Here is a 20,873-nt window from a genome sequence, read left to right as displayed (position 1 = left end):
CTGTTCTCATCTTAATCCTCAGTTCCAAGAGAAATACAGGGGAGCTATCTACAATCAATTATCTATAATCTTGATTAATTAACTAATAACCCCATAATCCAAATTCTTAAAAAAAATCAACTTGGCTACTTCTGGTGAATCAAATATTTTTACGCTATCAGGTCACGAAAAAAGGTAAATAAGAAGTTAAATTATCATACCTAGTTGAATTGGTTACGTGAAAATAAGGCGAGCAATCTTTTATAGCAAGCAAAATTCCAATTATTGCGTAAAAATTCATTTGCATTATCAGTGTAAGTAATTAAACATGTGTTGTACATACGTTTGAATTGTTTGTCGAAGAGTCCCACATCGGATGAAAGAAGGATGATTGGTCTCTTTATATGGTGTTGGATAATCTTTCGTTGATCAGTTGACTTCTACGATTGAGTTAGACTCAGTGTCCATTTCATTATAATATAATATAGCAAGATCGATGTTTGTATTATCTTGTAATGAAATTGACCCTGGGTCTAATTCTCCAAAAGCTTTCCTTTTTGTTTGTCAGTCTAAAAGTCTATCAATCCTGCTTTAGACTCTGTCAATCCTATTTGACCCGCCCTCATCAGTCAGCCTTCTTGAGGGGCGTCGGTCATCACAAAAGCTTTCCTTTTTGTTTGTCAGTCTAAAAGTCGGTCAATCCTGCTTGACCTGCCCTCATCAGTCGGCCCTTCTTGAGGGGTGTCGATCACATGGAAAGTGCTCAATATTCTTTGTTCATTACAATCTTCTTTACTTCAACATTTTATTAATTAGCACGTTCTTAATTACTTGTTAAAAAGGAAAAGCATAGTTTTAATCATTAATTAACTGCATTTCAAGATTCTGTTCCCATCTTAATCCTCTGTTCCAAGAGATTATAAAAACTAGAAACAGGGCAAACAGGGAGCTATCAACAATTAATTATCTATAGTCTTGATTAATTTCACTAATCAGCAATGTCTTCTTCTGGTGAATCAAATTTAGCAATTGCCAAAACTGTAATATCAGCAATTGGCTCAGCTGCTGCAATGTCCATGTTGATACATAATCTCCCACCAGAAGTTCAAGATTACCTCTTTTTCGGGCTCAGACACGTATTTATTAAATTCTCGAATCAACTAACTATGGTGATTGACGAATTTGATGGAATGGTGAGCAATGAAGTATACGAATCAGCTCAAATTTACTTAGGCTCAAAGCTCTCTCCTGATACACGTCGTTTCAAAATTAGCAAATCTGAGAAGGAAAAGAGTTTCAACACGAGCATGGAAAGAAATGAGGAGGTCACTGACTATTACAAAGGCCATAAGTTCAAGTGGATTTGGGTATGTAAACAAATTCAAACATCAAGAGAATCGTTTTACAATCCTCGCGATATCAACTCTACTATGAGGTCTGAGGTAAGATCCTACGAACTCATGTTTCAGCGAAAAAGCAAGGACTTTGTCCTTGAATGTTACTTGCCTTACATTATCAATGAGGCGAAATTGCAGTATCTTGAAACCAAGACACTGAAAATCCACACTATGGATTATGAGAATATGCATGATCTTAGTGAAGTGTGGACACCGGTGAATCTTGATCATCCCGCGACATTTGAGACATTAGCATTGGACTCAGAGCAAAAAGATGAGATTTTGATGGATTTGGATAGATTTGTGAAGAGGAAAGAGTATTATAGGAAAGTTGGGAAGGCGTGGAAAAGAGGGTATTTGTTGTATGGTCCTCCGGGGACAGGGAAATCTAGTTTGATTGCAGCAATGGCGAATTACTTGAACTTTGATATATATGATTTGGAGTTGACAGAGGTGAAGAAGAACTCGGACTTAAGGAGGTTGCTTGTGGCAACCGCTAATAAGTCCATTTTGGTGGTGGAGGATATTGATGCTACTATTGATTTGCAAGAGAAGTTGTCTAGTCGCGGAGCTTCTCCTTCAAAGGACTCTCATGAGGAAGAAAGCAAGGTTAGTGTCTTCATCTTTCTCACACTTTGTACACTTTCTAATTTAGTATAATGTCGTTGATAGAAACAAAAACAATCTTGTCTCTCACACTAGTCCAAAGATACTCTTAGCATGATATGATATAATTACCCTTGGTCAAGTTCCACATAGTCCGTCATGGAAGATTGAGAAACCCCTCAAACCTAGTACCACATGGCTCGTCCCTAAGATGACGAGCCAACCTATCACCAAGATTGACAATCTTTCTCAGTTGAAACGAGGTTAGAAATTGCTTAGTAAACGAGTTGATTGTTCAGGATGTTCTGTTATCGTCATAGTCCATCACCTTTATTACATCAATATAGATTGCCTCGTGAAATAACATTAGAACTTTTCCATACATTTGTAATTTGTAGTCTAATTAGACAACATCTTGCATCAAACATAGGAGTTGCTAAGAGTAAAGTTTGAGAAAAGGAATCAATTGTTACTCTAGCACTATTAACATTGACAATGTTGCTTTTTTCCCTTCTGTTATCAATGTGAGACTTTCTTCCCGCCTTATAAAAATGCAATGTTTTCGTTCTCCGTCTTTTATCATTATAGGTGACATTGTCCGGTTTGCTGAACTTCATCGATGGATTATGGTCAAGTTGTGGCGATGAACGTATCATAATTTTCACAACAAATCACGTAGAAAAACTCGATCCTGCATTGTTGCGACCAGGACGAATGGACGTGCACATTCACATGTCATATTGCACTCCTAGTGGCTTCAAACTTCTTGCTTCCAATTACCTTGGAATTACAGAGCATCAACTTTTTCAAGAAATTGAGAATTTAATCGGAGCCACCGCGGTGACACCGGCTGAGGTGGCTGAGAAACTGATGAAGGATGATGAAGTTGACATTGCACTTAAAGGCTTGATTGATTTTCTTCATATGAAGGAGAAAGAACATGAAGATATCAAGGTTGAGGAGGAAGAAAATGAGTAGAACCTACTCTCTCTGTTCACTTTTACTTTGTCACGTTTTACTTTTCCAGAGTCAAATCGTATGAACTTTGATAACTATTGTATTTGCACAACTTCTAAAAATAAAAGATGCATAACTTGATAGAACAGCAGCTTACACCAACATATACAAAAGAGGCTACAAAAATATGGCATTGAGAAATTAAACCAAAGTTCTACAGCCTCTTTATTCAAAACAAACTAAACATTGCCACTAACAAAGGCATTGGTGATATCTCTCATACTGATTACAAAAAAGCGGAATATATACATACATAGGATTATGAGGAGATTTCTACACAAGCAGCGGCATTTTACACAACGAAAGCATCTACTAATATTACCCTTTCAGACCTCGACGCCTATTCTCTGAGCAACCTGCACGAGACAAATATCAGGTCATGCAACTGTTTCAGGCGAAAGATTAGCTTAGTCGAATCTAAGAAGGTTGTGCTACTAGTAATGAGAAGTATTCTAGTGAATCGCGACCAATACTTTTGGTTAGAAAATGTGGCCTCCTGATCACATAGCAACAACTTTACCAGTTATGCCAAGGCTCCCGTTCTGATTACAATAATGCAGTAGAAAGTATAATTTACAGATGGTATAGGAAACTTCTTTCCCATGACTTTTAGACACCGGGAATTCAAATCAAATTCATGCTAGCAGATCTTTGTTTCCCCACTTTTGTTAAGTAACTTGACCAAATAAAGCAAGTTCTGGAAAAAAAATACCTCTTTGAAGGAGACAACGTCGCTTCCCCACAGCCAGGCATCACAACCTGCATCTCTAGCACCCCAGATGTCATTTCTACGATCATCGCCTACATGAACAGCATCATCTGGATTTACTCCTAGTAACTCACAAGCTTTTAAAAATATTGTTGGATTAGGCTTCTCTGCTTCTACCTGTTAAACGCCAAAAAGAATATCAGCTATTGGATCAGAAAGTACGAAAAGGAAGTTTTAAAGACGACAAACACATTACCTCAGCTGAAACTGCTACGGCATCAAACCAGTGATTACAGTTCAGAGCCCTCAACACTGGTCTCAACCGGGTGTCAAAGTTCGACACTATAGCCAACTTTACTCCTGCTGCTCTAAGGGCCTGGAATACCCTTTCGGCTTCTGGATCACAAAGATGCCAAGCCTATTGAAGAATGAAAGTAAAATTATTTAGTATCTTCTTATTAGTGGAAATGTTCTGTTGTCAACTCGAAGAATAAACCAACTTGCTGTAAACAGAAATGGTATTCAAACGTGAGAGAACCTTTTCAGTCGTATAATAGTTATACAGCTCCTCAAAGTACTGAGAGTCAGAACAGCCAGTCGAACAACTAACTATATGTTGCCAAAATGGTCGTCCATCGTTGACATATCTGCAATATGCAGGCAATAGAAATTTAACAAATTATCACATAGGAATGAACGCTAAACAGCAATGAATTAAAGCAGAATATGATTAGCAGTGACTGATGTTCTTCTTTTCGTACGATTAAAACAATATCGACAAGGAAGCAAGTTATTACAGATATAAATACAAACAACAGGTAAGATAATAAGTGGTTCAAAACAAGATACCTGAGCCTAGATCTACCCCAAGGCTGCCCGTAAGCCCATCTATATCGTTTCAATATCTCATCTTCAGAATACTCCACCCCGTACTTCTCACCAATTTGCTTGTAAATCTACAACATCCAATATGGTTAAAATATTGTTAACAAGAACAAAACGGACAAGCAGAATAAACAGAGAGAAGTCCATAAAAACAACATTAATATATACTAAAGAAGTCATTTTAGGGGGGAAAATTAGGAACATTGCTCTGCCCATAATGAAAGAGACAGAATAATGTAAAATATATATATATATATGTGTACACACATATACAAACAGAGAGAAGCATCCAAAGATCCAAAAGTTAATCAAATTATTCAAACACAACGTCGCAGAATGAGACGATTCAAATAACGTCACTTCTCTATATTTAGAAACAATTTAAACTTTAAAATTTCATGTTTAGCCATACAAATGTTTAAGATTTGTTTTAGACGACAAGTTTCAAAAATCTTCCCTCTTTTTCTTAAAACTTCAAGCACAATCAAACAACGACACATAAATTAAGACGGAAGGAGGAATTCGATAAATATTTTTTCAATTACAGAGAGAACATCAAAGATACAAGCAAAAAAGGAAAAAAAGTTACTAGCTTTTCTGGTTCTTCAACCTTCACCATTAGATCCAGAAAAAAAATCACTTCTTTGACAATTTTTTCATTAGAAACAGAACAAACAAATACAATATACTACAAGCAGAAACAAAACTGAGTCGTGGAGGTAGAGAAATTGTTTCCAGATACTCAGCTCAAGTACAACAATTCAAAGTAGTTATGAAAACACGAATAGACATACTTAAAAGCAGAAAGAAAACCACAGAACATGAAAACAGTAGAAAAAAAAAGGACTTTCCAAAATACGTTGCAGCACCCGTGTTGGATCCTCCAAAAATGCACTACTATTGAAAAATCCGACATGCACCCAACAATATTTTCGAAGAGTCCGAACAACGTAAATCAAATAAAGCTAAAAACTACAAAATGTGTATCCAAAATTAGTCAATAAATCTAACAATTTGATGAAATTTTACCTGAGCCATTGGTTGAGAAGGAATAACAAGAGTACCCACAGCATCAACAAGAAGGGCTTTATGTGTAAGCCCACCATACAAACCCCTTCTATAATCTTCATACTCTTTCACTAACCCAAACAACCTCTCAACCGACGCCGACGCCGGCGCCGGCGCTTCCACAGCAGCGGCCGCCGTCGAAAATGAAGACCCCAAATTCGACACCGGACTTCCAGTCGGGTCAGCCCGAATCACATCAGAAGACCCATTTCCGAGAACCTGCAACTTTGGTTTATGGATCAAATTGCTAAATGCTCTAGTGATTATCCTCGTCCTTAACGCCATTAGAGAACAATCTTTTTTCAAAAATTCGTTTTCGTTTTTTTGATGCTTTATTTATAGAAAAAAAGGAAGAGGAAGAAAGGTGGTTATTTAACACCCCGGGTTTGGTTCCCGAATATTCAGTAAGGATAACTGAGTTGGTGCAACGTAATTTCTAATCAAGTTTATCCTAATGCAATTTATATTATTTATATGATTTATGAATTATTGAATAAAATCAAATTTACTTCGAAAAATAGTTACTACATAAGTTAAAGTTTACGTAGATGTTTTGTATAATTCAATATTACTAATTGGTATTATTAAATAGTTGGTCATGAATCACGATACTTTATATTATTTACATGATTTATTAGTTATTGAATAAAAACGAATTTACTTCGAAAAACAATGACTACATAAGTTAAAGTTTACGTAGATGTTTTGTATAATTCAATATTACTAATTGGTATTATTAAATAGTTGGTCATGAATCACGATACTTTATATTATTTACATGATTTATTAGTTATTGAATAAAATCGAATTTACTTCGAAAAACAATGACTACATAAGTTAAAGTTTACATAGATGTTTTGTATAATTCAATATTACTAATTGGTATTATTAAATAGTTGATCATGAATTACGATGCTTTATATTATTTATATAATTTATGAGTTATTAAATAAAATTGAATTTACTTCGAAAAACAATGACTACATACGTTAAAGTTTACGTAGATGTTCTGCATAATTCAATATTACTAATTGATATTATTAAATAGTTGGTCATGAATCACGATGCTTGGGTTAAGTGGCCCTTTTGGTATATCCAAAAGCTTTCATTAACTAATAATGAATCTTAATTTCAAATCACAAATCGTTAAACTACATGGTGTAGGACACTTTGAATTTCTTTTATATTTCAATTTTATAAAAATGTTTGGACAAGAAAGTAGTTTGATTTATTTAGGGTTGTTTCGAGCGATTTTTCAAAAAAAACAAATGAATTTTTTTATTCATATGCAAGTAAAAATAATTATCTTCAATACGTGATATAAGAGATGGGGCGCTGAGGATGGGAATGTGGGGTGGTGGAGATAGAGGTTACGAGTATTCTTCGATTCTCGCATTATTCTGTTGTGGTTATAGTTCTTTTTTTACACATTAATTTGTCATATTTTTTATAATATTTTGTCATAATTTCTTTTAGATCTAAAACTAAAAATTGCTCTTTAGGGAATAGTGACGTGGCCAGATGACAAATGTCGTTATAAGCAGTTGAATCCGCGTCAGCAGGTCCACATCCCATACTTTGTTAAAATCACTAATTAATTATAATTAATTACTACTAATAAACATCATAAAAATTAGATTAGGTGAATGAAATTAGTCATGTGGAGTGTGACTTAAGACACTTTTTTTTCAATTAAAATGGAGTGTCCGCTAGATGTATCAATAACTAATTATCAAGGCGTATTTTAATATAAAAAAAATGATCGTTTAAATAAGTAAAAAGAACAATCGAGAGTCAAGATATGAAATTTAAAAAATCTCTTCATGACTTATTTTTATACTGTGAATGTTAACTAATTGGATCAGTAAATTTAAATGGTAAAAGTTTATTTGCGCTTAGTGCTTTACTGAACGAAAAAATGCATGATATATTTCGTTTTTTCTTATTATATTCTTAACTTAATCAGTAAACGTGTCTTTACTTCTTCTTTTTGATGATCATAGTGTTTGAGTCAATTTTCACATACCTCGATTAATTTTATGGGATACCTGTCACGTCTCACCAGCAAAATAATTTTCGAACACCATTATTTGAGTCTACGTGGAGTCGATCAAAATGGGCAAAGTGGCATCAAGTACTTGTTGGCATCAACGACTGTTCCATTTATCTAAAGGACAAGTATGGTTCTCGAAATGATTGTTTCATAATTTAATATTATTATTACGTAATGTGTGGAAAAAGGTTCTAGATATTTTTTTATTTTATTAATTTTTTTTAATTCAAATGAGTTTGACGCCTTGTTTTGAAGTATAAAAATAAAATAAATTGGTTACGAGGAAAAAGACAAAGAAATTAGGTTCTTGACATACTTCTTTTGTAGTTATACATTATGATAAATTTCGTCTTTGATTTTTTATTATTTATTTTTTCAAAGAGAAGTGTGTTGCTTTCAAAAGCTTCAAAAGATTGTTTGATTGCAAATTGGAAAGGCAAGTTAATATTTAAAAATTGAAATATTTTTTTTCTGTGTATGCATTGTGATCAGAGGCGGCCATATGTGGGTGTCATGCGCATTCGTTAGCTTCGGAAAAAATTACACACATATATAAAATAAGATATAATTAACAGTACATTTTTGACGAGTATAGGAATGTCCTTGTTTTATTGTTAGAAGCTAAAGGAACCACCCCTGAGACTAGGTTTCGAATCCAACTAGAGCCTTATTTTTCTTTGTTTTTTATTTGAAGTTTGGTGATGCACTCGAAGTTTTCAAATCATGGGTTCGCCTCTAATTGTGAGGGCGGGGTTGGGGCTAGAATCTTGATATTATAATCTAAACAAATATTATAAAATAGAGATGGGTAAGCGTGAGGTACGTGGTGTGGACTGAGGATATGGGAAGGTACGAAACTGGGGTGAAGATGAAGTGTGTTAGAAGGTTAAAGTTGTACTTTTGTAAGTAATTGCTTAAAGGTTTATAAGTGGAAGATTAGACGTGTAAAGATGAACTAACACCCTTTTAATGGATGAATCCGATTCAATAGTATTTTTCAATTGAAGATATTTCAAGTATTTGAGTCAAGGTCTGTTGAAAATATAGTATCTCCATCTTTATAAGTAAGGCTACATTCACGTAATAGTTTTCACTTCTGAAATTACACGATATTTTGATTATTTTTCCCAAATATAATTTTATATAATATTAAATATTAAGTTACCTAACGTACTACTCTATGTTGGATTATATAAATCGCATGCCTCCCATGCGTTTTACTAATGCGCTTCCAGGTTCATTTAGAAATCATGTTAGAGCAGTGAGATAACATTTTGTTTTTTAAAAAAAAAAAAAACATTTTGATGGAAATTGGTAAGTACTTATTTTTATAGAAAAATTATTTTTGTGATAAATACACGTATAAAATAGAATTAGATCAGAGTTAATATCCCCAAATGGAGATGTTGGAATTCAACTAAAAGAAATTCAAAATCATATAAAAATAAAGCTATAATGATATTCTAATTTTTTTATAGATATCATATGGAAAACTTAAAACATAAATTATGTTGAAAAATCAATATGCTAATACAATTAATTTTGAAACTATCCCTTTTTCTTATAAGAAAGAAAACATCTATAATAAGTAATATACATATTGATCAAGAAGAAAAGTTAATTAAAAGGATTGAATTTTTTCTTAAATATTTTTATCTTTTATCTTGTGAAATAAAATCTCTAGTCAAAGCATTTGGTGTGGGTTGATCAAATTTTTATCACCGTTAGTTAAGTGTTATTAGATTCAGCATTACTATAAGCTTTAAAAATATTTTTCATTAGTTAATTCTTGCTAAAGATTATTTTTTATATATATAATAACTTTGAATATCTTTATCGATATAAAATATATATAAAACTTTAGTAAATAATTTATATATGTTATTTCAAGGATAATCTCAAAGATAAATGACAAAAAGGAGAAGGCAAGGATTGAAACAACACCACAAAACTAACTTCACAAAAGTCATATATTTAAAATTCAATGAAGAACACACAATTATTTTATGGCTAAGATCCATTCCAAATATGTTGTGGAATAGGCAATTTCAAGTCCCACCATATATATGTACCAAAAAGACTTTAGATTCAAATTAAAATCAACAAATTCAAAGCACACAAATTGTAAATTGGGACCCCTATGTCTTTGAAATTATCGCTATAGATGATTTGGACATTTGATTGATTAACTTGACAAGCAAAATAGGGAACCCAAATTTTATTTCTTTAAAGTTTAGCCACAAAAAAAAGTAAGAAAATCAAAATGCTTATCACCACTCGATTCGTTAAGATCGTTAAATGACTGCTCAGTGACAAAAAAGGCAAGAAAAACTATGTGTAATATCGTTTGTAATAATTCACTTATCGAACGCTAATGTATTGGTAGCCATAGCAACTAGGCTTGATGGATATTGATAATGTTGACAATTTCTTTTTAGTTAGAGAGTTTAATATTTAAAAGCAAAAGTTTGAATTTTAACTTTATGATTTTTGAACTTAGAAAACATAGCTTAATGAGTTTTTAATATATTTTTATATCTTAAACAATTATTTTTAGTGTAATTAGAAATACGGTCCGCACAATCACTAATATATTTGCAAAATTAGTCAAATCAGTAACCAAGTTCATACGTTAGTACCACATCCATCCAGGTGCATGTCTAACTTTTCATCCGGTGTCGAATATTCACATTTAAGTCTGACCAATTAGAATTACGCCACGTAAGGCACCATCGAGAGGTGGGATGGAAGGGATGTTCCTTACTAATATTTTTTTAATATCTAGACTCAAATCCGAAACCTGATTAAAAAATGAGCAGCCACATTCGGAATAATTCTATAACATTGACTTCTCTTCGCAAGTAATATCACCCTTCTTATCCAAAGTTTAGATAGACTTTCCTCCATTAAAATCATGTGAGCTTTCATATTTTTTTTAAATTTTGGCTTTAATAAAGAATACTAATTAAGAACTTCGAGATCACATGATATTATTATATGATTTGTTTAGTGATAAATTCAAAAATAAATAAGTTATTATTAAGTAAAACTTGTCTTCAATAATTGGTTCATTTGACTTTGAATAACATTAGAGTTATTCTCACCTCAAGTGTATCACCTAACCATGACAATTAGTTAACACAACTATTAAAACAAAATAGAAATTGATATATTAAATATAACTAACATAATCTTTTAATAGTACATTGCTATATGGATGGTTTTGTTATTTAACGACAAAAATTATAACGTTTCATAATAAAAATTTACTATTTAACGATAAAACTTATAATATTTCACAATAAAAGTTGTCTGTCACTAAATTTGTAGGTGGAGGTGGTTAATTAGTGATAGCTTATTGCATGTGTTAGGTTTGAATAAGTTTTTATTCTAAAATTGAATAGACTAACATAACTAATAAGTATTTTTAAATAGTAAAAAGTAACTTTTGAAATTTCTATGTAATTAATTAATTAGTTACTCAAAATTAATATAATAATTCTCAAAAGGTTGTTAAAGTTTATACTTTATAGCATCTTATGTTAAGCATGTGAGGAAAAGGAAAGGAAAAACTTATAAACACTTTTTTTTCTTTTAACTTTGTTAAATTTATTAAAAAGGAAAAAAAGAAGAATCTTCCTTCACTTTGGATTTGCTTCAAATAATGTATCCAAATTACACAAAATACAAGTAGAGGAGCATAGCAATAGCATAGTCAAGTAAAAAATTATACATGGAGTCTGAAAAGGATAGAGTGTACATAGATTTTATTATAATTTTATAAAAGTAAAAAGAATTGTTTCTAATAGACCATCTGGTAAAAAGAAGAAGAAAACAGTAGCAAAACATAACAACTAATAGTAGTGCAAGGCTTAAAAAAATAAAATACAAACAACAGAATAGTATAATAGCCAAAACATAATAAACAGATAAAGATAATTATCAATAACTAAAAACTAATAAGAATAGAACTCAACGACAAACACCAACAAATCTGATTTCTTCGAAAGAAAGACAACACTCCACTACATATTAACAAGATAAAAATTAATTACTATATTATATCATCTGCTAAGGTTGAACTTGGATATTTTTTTGAGGAAGCTTCTAATATTTGTGTTCCCAAGAATGTGGATATATATTATATGGTCATAATTTAATTATTATTATTAGAAGATATGGTAATGTGTTCCAAGTCCCCTTACTTTTAGTCAGCAGCATGTGATCAACAACTAGTATGTGCATTAAGTCGATGAAATCGAATACTTCTCATGATTGAGTTATATTTATATTGCGTTTGGTTGATAGTAGATAGAATAAATTAGTTTGAAAATTATAATCTCATGGCTATAATCCCGAGATAACTAAGAACACAGGTATATTAAATAACTCTAATTCAAAGTTTAAACTTAGTCAGGCCACTACAGAAGAAACTGAGAAATTCACAAATAGTTCACCTAAGAAAGTTTTATCACCAGAAACAACAATAACAAATCCAGTGTAATCCGACAAGTAGGGTCTGACGAGGGTGGGGTTTTCACAGCATTACCCTACCTTGTGAAGGCAGAGACATTGTTTCCGATAAACTCTTGGCTCAAGTTAAAAAAATTTCATCAGAAAGTTGGGAGTTAACCTATTTAGGATGCTGCAACTTTTAAGACAATTCATGAACTCCAATAAAAGGCACCAGTACAGAACCAATCCACAGCTTGCCATTCTTCTCCTCAACCTCGCTTATAAACTTCAACGTCTTGCTCTCGAGGTCTTCTAAAACTTCCAAAACTTGCCCGTCCTCGCTTAGCTTAATTGCAGTTGCATGAGGCTGTCCCCCAACTAACAAGAAATGCAGTTGCTGGAAGGTGAATGGAAGTTTTAGTATTGTCTTTCCGAGCCATGAATAGGATGTGACTAATTTTGCAAGCAGCGATCTTTTGGAGTGCAAACCAACCCAAAACTCCCCTCTCGAGTTTCTTCTGATGTTGTCTGGATATCCTGGTAGATCAGCAAATGTATCGTGTTTTCCTGCATGAGGGCCTTTAAGCCAATGCCTTACTACTCTACAGGTAGCAGTTTCAGCCACTAGTACAAACGACTTGTCTTTGCTCAAGGCTACACCGTTGGCAAAAGCAAGGCCTCGTAGTAAGACTGTCACTGCCTTGGTTGATTTGTCGTATTTCATCAGCCGGCCAGTCTTGTCTCCACTTACAACAGATGCAATAAATTGCCTAGATATAAGATGAGAAATCGGAATCAGTTTCTGCACGAGTATCTATATGTTACAAAGTGGCATATAACTAATTATAAGCTAATAATGAAACTGACTTCTCTGTTTTGCTTAATGTTTATCAATGACAACCCTATACGCAATCTACATTATACCAACCTATCGGCTATCACACCCAATTTAGCTTCACATGAACAGATTCAAATTAAAATATAGTCCACTGGCAATAAATTACCTCCTCTGGAATTGTGTGCTGGTATCTGTGAAATAAATTACATCTTCTTGCTCATCAATGTCAAGGTCATTTGTGAAGCACAGAGGCTGGCCTTCAACTTCTGTGACGAGTGGGGTAGCTAATCCACCAGATGGACCCACAACGTGAAGTCCTAAGTAGGCATCAGCAATGTAGAGGTCTCCGGTTCTTGTATCAAATCGTAAGCCCAGCGGTCTTCCGCATACGTGCTCCATTTGGGGAGCAAAAGGGTGCACACATTCCTTCCTTGATGATATCATGTCAAGTTCCATTAGATAATTTTGAAAAAGGTGTACACAGAAAAATATAAAGAGAAGCCAAAAATTAGTTCATCTCAACGGTTTCTTGGGGGTAATGAGGAAAAGGATATAGTCATACTTATCAAACACACTAACAAAAAACATTAAATTGCAAGTGTTTCCCTGCTGAGACAAAGCTATTTGTGTTCGTCTTTGACAATACTCGTATTAAGGATTGTTTATAGTAGGAATCTGAAAAAATAAACACCACATGAACAACGGTGAACTAGCCATAAACTAAAAGGATGACATACTGTAATTACGTACAGTATGAATCCTCATGTGACAGAAGATATGAACTAGACAAATAAGAAGATGACTTACATATTCTAGTTATAAGACAAGTTACTAAAGATTTATTTTTGAACTTGAAGGTAAAGGTGGTGCAATAGAGGGAACATGACATCGCAACTTAACATTTTGGAACTTACTAAAGGTTTACCGGAACCCACTAGCTCGAATAATCCAGATTAGCTAAGTATGGCCAATGAAAGTGGGGAACTCTCCCTACTAAAGGTTTCTCTATTTACAGGATTCGAACCCAAGACCTTTAGGTAAGAATAGAAGGATCTTATCCATCCCACCACACCACTTGATGGTCTTTATAAAGTATATGGATTTTTCCAAAATCTTTGTTTTCTATGTCTTGAGATTTAATAAACAATTTTACAATTGACTCCATCTATGAAAAAATGTGTCACTATAGAAAGATAAATTGAGTAAAGTAGGATTCTTCAACCTCCGGAATATATAGACTCCACAACCGGAGGCCCATTAACTCATATAAATATGTCTAAAATTTTGAACTTTGGTCACAATTGACACTTCCATTAACACAACAACAACATACCCAATGTAGTCCTACAAAGTGGCGTCTAGAGAGGGTAGAGTGTACGCAGACCTTTCCCCTACTTCAGAGGTAGAGAAGTTGTTTCTGATAGACCCTCAACTCAAGGAAAAAGATTAAATGGACACTTCCATTAATCATAAGAAAAGTAAGTCCAGAGCTTAAGAAGGAAAGTTACCTCACAAGACCTAGAATTACACGACATACTTTTAAACTGGCCTGTATACCACCATTATCATTTTAAAAGATACTATACGATTACGATTATCACCGTTAACAATAATCAATAATCAAAGCAAAAATTAACAGTTTAATGATAATTCCGAGATTCAAACTGTCTACCAGTTAGCCCTCGACAATTTCTTGGTTATCAGAAAAATGAAACAAAAAAAATTTACAAACTCACTCATGCAACATTTCTAACAGTTCTATCATACTTTTCTTATCCTATACATACAATTTTTCACACCAAATTCCTATGGTTAGTTTTTCCTTCAATATGTCCCTCTCATTCCAAACTATCCATCATCCATGATAACAATACAATTTAGAGGGTAGAAGCAGACACAAACCATCGTTTATCTGAACTCAGTACTTTCGACGCATAGCATAAATGTATGTTTAAAAGTTCATTAAAATCACACAAAATAGTATATAAGAACCCATAATTTCAAAAGTTAAGCACATAGACTTTAAATCCTGAATTCGTCTCTAATAAGGGATTTTTTAATAGCTCACATAATAACTCAACTCAAAAAGCCATCTTTCTTTCTTAATTCCATTTTTCTCTAACAAAGACAGTGACTTTCGAGATACTTCTAATAGTAACTATTACTCGAGTACTCGACTGACCATATGAGAAATCAACTCCGTAACAAGCATATCTAACAAGACTAATTAAGGCTTGAGAATAAAAAAATTACTATAAAACAAAAATTACCAAAAATTAGCAAAAGAAATTGGGGATTTTTGCTTTACCTTTGAGACGAAGTGACAGCAAAATCAACCCAACCGTCAGAATCTCCATTCCACTTAAGAATCCGGCCATCAGCAACGCCGGTATATGGACCTTCTCCGTTCGGGTCAAACGCAACACTCTCCGGCCCAACTGCTCCTTTCAGATGTATTACTTCAGATTTCGATAAGAGATCTTTGGATCCTGGTATTGAAGGTGGACTGTAAACATTTTTGGAGCTTAAAGTCAATAGGACAGTGATTATTGCAAGTACTGCTGCGCTCAAAATGAGCTTTGTAGCATTCATGGAGTTAATTTTCCCTGTTAACAAGTGGAGTAGAAGAAAAAAACAGGGGAAGTTGTGAGAAGAAGAAGAAGAAGAAGAAGAAGAAATCAGATTATATATTAAACAAAGACGGAAATTTCAATGGGAGTTTGGGACCTTTGTTCCTTTTGAAGCCTTGTTAAATCGGAGGAATAGTTATTTCAGAATTGTTATTCTACTTTTTAATTATAATCTCAAAATAATTAGTATCAGAATAAATTATTTCGTAATTTTATTTCAATCATAGTATGGAATAAATTTATTTTAAGATTAATTTTGAAATTACTTATTTCTTATCTTATCGTTCGTATCAAATGAGCCCGACATACTATGTGATATGTTAACGAGATGTTTGATATAATTTCGCAAGTGAAATCTAGAGAGAATAATATGTACACAAGCTTTGATGTTTTAAGTAAAAGTATCACCACAAAGTAGTTTGGAGAAAGAAAACAAACACAAGTGAACAAAGTCAAGACAAATGTAACATGAAACTTTCAAAGTAAAGTTACGACTATTAGTATGAAAGATAAGCGAGACAAACTCTCAATTATTACTAATTGTTCCTTTTGCCCTAATTCTCGGCACCCATAATCTCCTATTAGGTGATTATGTCCTTCATAATATGACATGTTTGTAAGATCATTAAGGTCAAAGAATATCTTGATACAGTCAACATAATTTTAGTTTAACAATGCAAAATTCAAATGTCTTCTTTATTTTTTTAAACATTGTAAATATTACACATTGATTAATTATTTCTAATTTAAATACTAATAATTAAATGAACGGATATCTAGGTTAACTCATCATGTATTTTTTTTAACTAATTAATTTGTTTATGCGATTATAAAAAATTAAATGTTAACTAAATAATCATTCTTAAAAATAAATTTATAAGAAAAATCAAATCAAATAAGCAATCTAAAAGATATTACGTTTATTTGTGAAATCATGATCTAAAGATCCCAAAAAAAATATTTATACTAACTTTCCAGCATTTAAAAATTCAAGAAAGCAAATGAATATAGAAAACTACCAATATCTCAAATTACTTCCCTCCCAATAATGCAAAAATGATATTGAAAAAGCATTGATAAACAATCTTTTGAATATTATCAAAATTTTACTTTCTAAATATCTCAGAAATGAGGGTATTGGCTATAGTGGGGGGAACAAAGGAAAATTGCTCTAAAAAAATGTGTAAAGTAAAAAAAAATCGTGTTAACTTTAATATAAATGAGCAACTTTATATAGATATCGAAAAATTTCTTTGCCTATGAAAATCGTCATAGTTAGAACTTTATTTCAATAAATAAAACCGGTGGAAAGGAAAAACTTACTATATTTATCCATATTTTTGTGTGGTTACGTAATTTCATAGTTTCTTCACTTCTGTTATTATATATATTCCATTGTTACACTATAACTATTCCATATTAACTAAATCCTTATAGTCTAGTAGTATGAAATGACCCCTAGGCTTTGATGCTTCAGCCTTTTCACTGCCGTATTTTCATAGCAAAGTTGCATATCTTGAGCGGAGATAATCGAATCAGAAATCATTAGATGGAATTGAAATTTCATCGTTAAGAAATTCAGCAAACGCAACTGCAAATACTTTAAAACAAAATTTTATAAAACTAACATTTAAATAAGATTGAAGATACATTAAAGAACTTGATTCAACAACATTAGTGTATATATCAATACCTTAAATATGAATATGATACATGCAATATAATAAAATTACTTTTTCAGCAATGTTTCATGTATTTGAATCAACTACTAGATGCAAGATTGAACATAAAAAAAATAGCGTAGAAATAGATTAAAAATCGTTACCTTGGGTAGAGTGAGTCAAGAAATTGTAGATGAAACTTTTCTATCATTTTTCCAGCAATGTATCATGCATTTAAATCGACAACTAGATGCAAGATTGAACATCAAAAAAATCGTAGAAATAAATCAAAAATCATTACCTTGGATAGAGTAGGTCGAGAAATTGTAGACGAAATTTTTCTACCCTTTTTTTGAAGGAACGTGATCCATATCAGAAAATAAGAATGAGTTTTTTTTTTTAAGAAGATGACAGTGGAGAAGACAGCAACAAAGAAGATGAAAATTTACAAATTAATTGATTTGAATTTGGTTGACTGGAGAGAGAATTCTTTTACCATTCAAATTGAGTTGAAATTGTAACTGATAAGATTGTGGAGTAAAATTAGGGAGAGATTAAAGGAGTGAAAAAAGGAAGGGAAACGTGGGTAAGGTTGGACACTTATGTATCCGGCTGACTTGAGAATTAGGAAAAAATAAGGGATTTTGGAAATATTTTGAAATGGTAGGGAATAATGGAAATTATGGAAAATAAAGATGTGTATATAGGTAATTTATCCTAATTATATATTACTTGGAATTTTTTTGAAGTTTTATGAGTGAGAGTCTCAAAAACTAAGTCATTTTAAAACTTGAAAATATTTAAAGATCCAATCTTAACATGACCATATAGATAAGTAAATGTAAATTTTCAAAATCTTATCTAAAATCTACGATAATGCTAGCTTAGTAGCACCAAACCACTAAACCACAATTGACAACAAGTGATATTCCATATTTATTCTCTTAGCCAACTTAGTCTTATTGGATCTCCAAAAACAGCCCATTCTCAATTCAAGATATAGGCCCACACTGAAGTAAGCCCAACCATTGTCTTATTGGATCTCCAAACATCATAGGCCCAATTAGCCAAGAAGTTTAACATAGACCCAACAAAATAGTACTCCTTCCGTTCCAATTTATGTGACACTTTTCGGATTTCAAGATTCAAACAAGTCTATCTTGGACTGTAATTTATTCATATGTCTTTTAATTATTATGACTTATAGTACTTTTTACGTAGTTTACAAATATATAAATTTCATTTAAAAAATAATGAAGATTCCACGCGCAAATTTCCAGTCAAACTTAAATTATTGAACTCTCAAAAAACGAAAAGTGTCACATAAAATTGGGACAAAGACAGTATTAATTTTCAGAGTTTTCTGTAGTGTTCAAAAATTGGAATTATACTTTTCGAGAAATATGTTTTTTACGCGATCCGACATGAGATGGTAGAAATGTACGTGGGTTTTTGTGGTTTTTTTTTTTTTTTTTTGAAATACATTATGCCCTCTCGACTTAAATTATGGAACATTTATAGAGTTGTTTTATTTTTTGAAACTGAACTTTTGCTTCACTAGATATAAGTTCTTTGTAAATTAAGCGCGCTATATATGCAGCATAAATAATGTGTATTTTCATAATTTATTATAATGTTCAGAAATTGAAGATGCTTTTTTCAACATATATTCTTTATTTTTTGAGTTGATTAATTAACATACCTACTTTTTGAGTTGATTAACCTGCCTGATCCCACCAAAACATAAACATGTTTTTCACACTTATGTTTAAGATATATAATATATCTTATCGTGTTAGGTTCATCAATTAATCCATTAACAAAATTGGATCAAGTAGGAACAATATGAAAAACATGATAACGTAATTTGTATATATAGAAAGTCAAGATCCAAGTAGAATTGGTGTGATGTGTCTGAAAATTCAAAATCGATCACGTAGAGTGGAAGTCAAACAATATGATTGAGAATCTATGATCGACTGAAAAAAATCACTTTCAGATACGATTTTACTCCTCCTTCATATACGATTTATACACGACTTTCTTTCAGTTTAAGAAGACTACGATAAGAATAAATCATACCAAAAATGGAATAACTAAAATTTTGACATCATATAGTTGTATAATTTTCCAGGAAGAAATTACCATGCATGGACGTTTATTTCCAAACTTAAGGCTTAAAAATACTTCCTAATATTTGACTTCTATATGATTACCATTTTTTTAATAATATGATAGACTTGAAAAAATATTTCTATTTATTTGGTCAATTTAATTAGTTAATAATTCACACACATGTCAATCCAAATATTGTGTTTTGATAGAAACAGCATCACAAAGTACTACTTTTGGGACAGTCACACATGCAATATGAATAGTCCTTAATTAATTAATTAGGGCACATTAAATTGTGTATTATTATGTAGTGGGGTACCACCTAAACAGCATAAATTGCTACCCTCCAAACAAAACCTAACTTAATATTGTTAACCTAATTAAACACACCAATAATCATAGAAGCGGCGATAGAGTGGTAATTACTCTTTCATCCTTAATCAAGAGGTTCTGGATTCGAGTAAAGAGAACATAAAAATAACATGAAAAAACTTTATAGAAATATTTTTAATCTAAAATGAATCAATCGACCAAATCTACCAAATTATTCTAATTATAGAGAATTCCTTGAATTTTAGGTAATCAACGAAAAAAACAAAATTATATATATATATATATATATATGAAAGGATAAGAAGGACGTTGTTGCCCAATAATACGAAGAATAATTAAGGGTATGTTTGTAGGCATGGAAAGTGTGTCTTTTTTTATATAAAAAAAAAAAGGAAGTGTAATTTTTATGCTACATGATTAATTTATATATAACTAATTTTAATATTATCAATTATTATAACTTGCATAACTCTAACCATCAATGAAACGACAGCTTAAGACAAACCACATGGCAAAATCATAATTCATAGGTAAAATGCACATGAATTACAATTTTTACCATGTTATTAATTTGATGAAAATATATAGAATGTTTTAAAATGTTGATTAAAGTTCACATAATTTGACTTTTAAGAAGTCAAATATATAACAATTGACATGAGACAAAAGAAATAGGTTAAAACATCAAATTTGAATAAGTTGTTCGTAAAATTTGAGGCACGCATTGCAATGTCCATTCGAAAATGTTGCTTCCAACATAATCTTTTTCATATCGAAATCTCAAATTTGAGATCTCTGCTTAAGAATAGAGTAATCTCATCACTATACCATAATCTTTTTTTTACTTATTTTTCACTAACACTACCCTGTCAAAACAGTGGCGAAGCTAGACTTTTTATGAAGGGTGTGCAAATTTTTTGAAGGCAACGAACAAAAGTTTTTGGTATGGATTTATATCCATCTTGTTCTACCTAACGACTTTACTATCAACACCGTCAATAAAAAATTTTCCACTAAATACAACGTCTGAAAAAAAATCTCTAATTTGATTTACTTTCAAAAAATACACAATAAGTTATATCAATTGAAATAATGGTTTTATAATGAATGGGTCAAAATTTTATTGA

The 20,873-nt window shown here is 31.9% G+C and overlaps 3 protein-coding genes across 3 annotated transcripts; 1 reads left to right on the top strand and 2 right to left on the bottom strand.

Moving 5' to 3' along the window:
* Positions 1-798: 798 nt before the first annotated feature.
* Positions 799-2,960, top strand: LOC125806950 (protein HYPER-SENSITIVITY-RELATED 4-like). The gene is made up of 2 exons (XM_049486701.1): positions 799-1,985; positions 2,571-2,960. Exons 1-2 carry the CDS (start codon positions 978-980, stop codon positions 2,958-2,960), a joined length of 1,398 nt encoding a protein of 465 aa, XP_049342658.1. The 5' UTR covers positions 799-977.
* Positions 2,961-3,140: 180 nt separating this feature from the next.
* On the bottom strand, positions 3,141-6,093 carry LOC125806951 (uncharacterized). The gene is made up of 6 exons (XM_049486703.1): positions 5,623-6,093; positions 4,558-4,664; positions 4,247-4,355; positions 3,965-4,126; positions 3,712-3,885; positions 3,141-3,355 (listed from the first exon to the last, which is right to left on the bottom strand). The coding sequence occupies exons 1-6, from the start codon at positions 5,944-5,946 to the stop codon at positions 3,326-3,328; spliced, it is 906 nt and encodes a 301-aa protein (XP_049342660.1). The 5' UTR covers positions 5,947-6,093; the 3' UTR covers positions 3,141-3,325.
* Positions 6,094-12,070: 5,977 nt separating this feature from the next.
* LOC125841099 (protein STRICTOSIDINE SYNTHASE-LIKE 10-like) lies at positions 12,071-15,699 on the bottom strand. Its single transcript, XM_049520109.1, has 3 exons — positions 15,316-15,699; positions 13,174-13,437; positions 12,071-12,939 (listed from the first exon to the last, which is right to left on the bottom strand). Exons 1-3 carry the CDS (start codon positions 15,597-15,599, stop codon positions 12,369-12,371), a joined length of 1,119 nt encoding a protein of 372 aa, XP_049376066.1. The 5' UTR covers positions 15,600-15,699; the 3' UTR covers positions 12,071-12,368.
* Positions 15,700-20,873: the final 5,174 nt, after the last annotated feature.

The sequence above is a fragment of the Solanum verrucosum genome, unplaced genomic scaffold (genome assembly GCF_900185275.1).
Source record: "Solanum verrucosum unplaced genomic scaffold, falcon-dt-bn FXZP01000196.1, whole genome shotgun sequence".
Classification (NCBI taxonomy): Eukaryota; Viridiplantae; Streptophyta; class Magnoliopsida; order Solanales; family Solanaceae; genus Solanum; species Solanum verrucosum.
The sequence above is the reverse complement of the archived record's forward strand: the minus strand, read 5'-3'. Positions and strand labels throughout refer to the sequence as shown.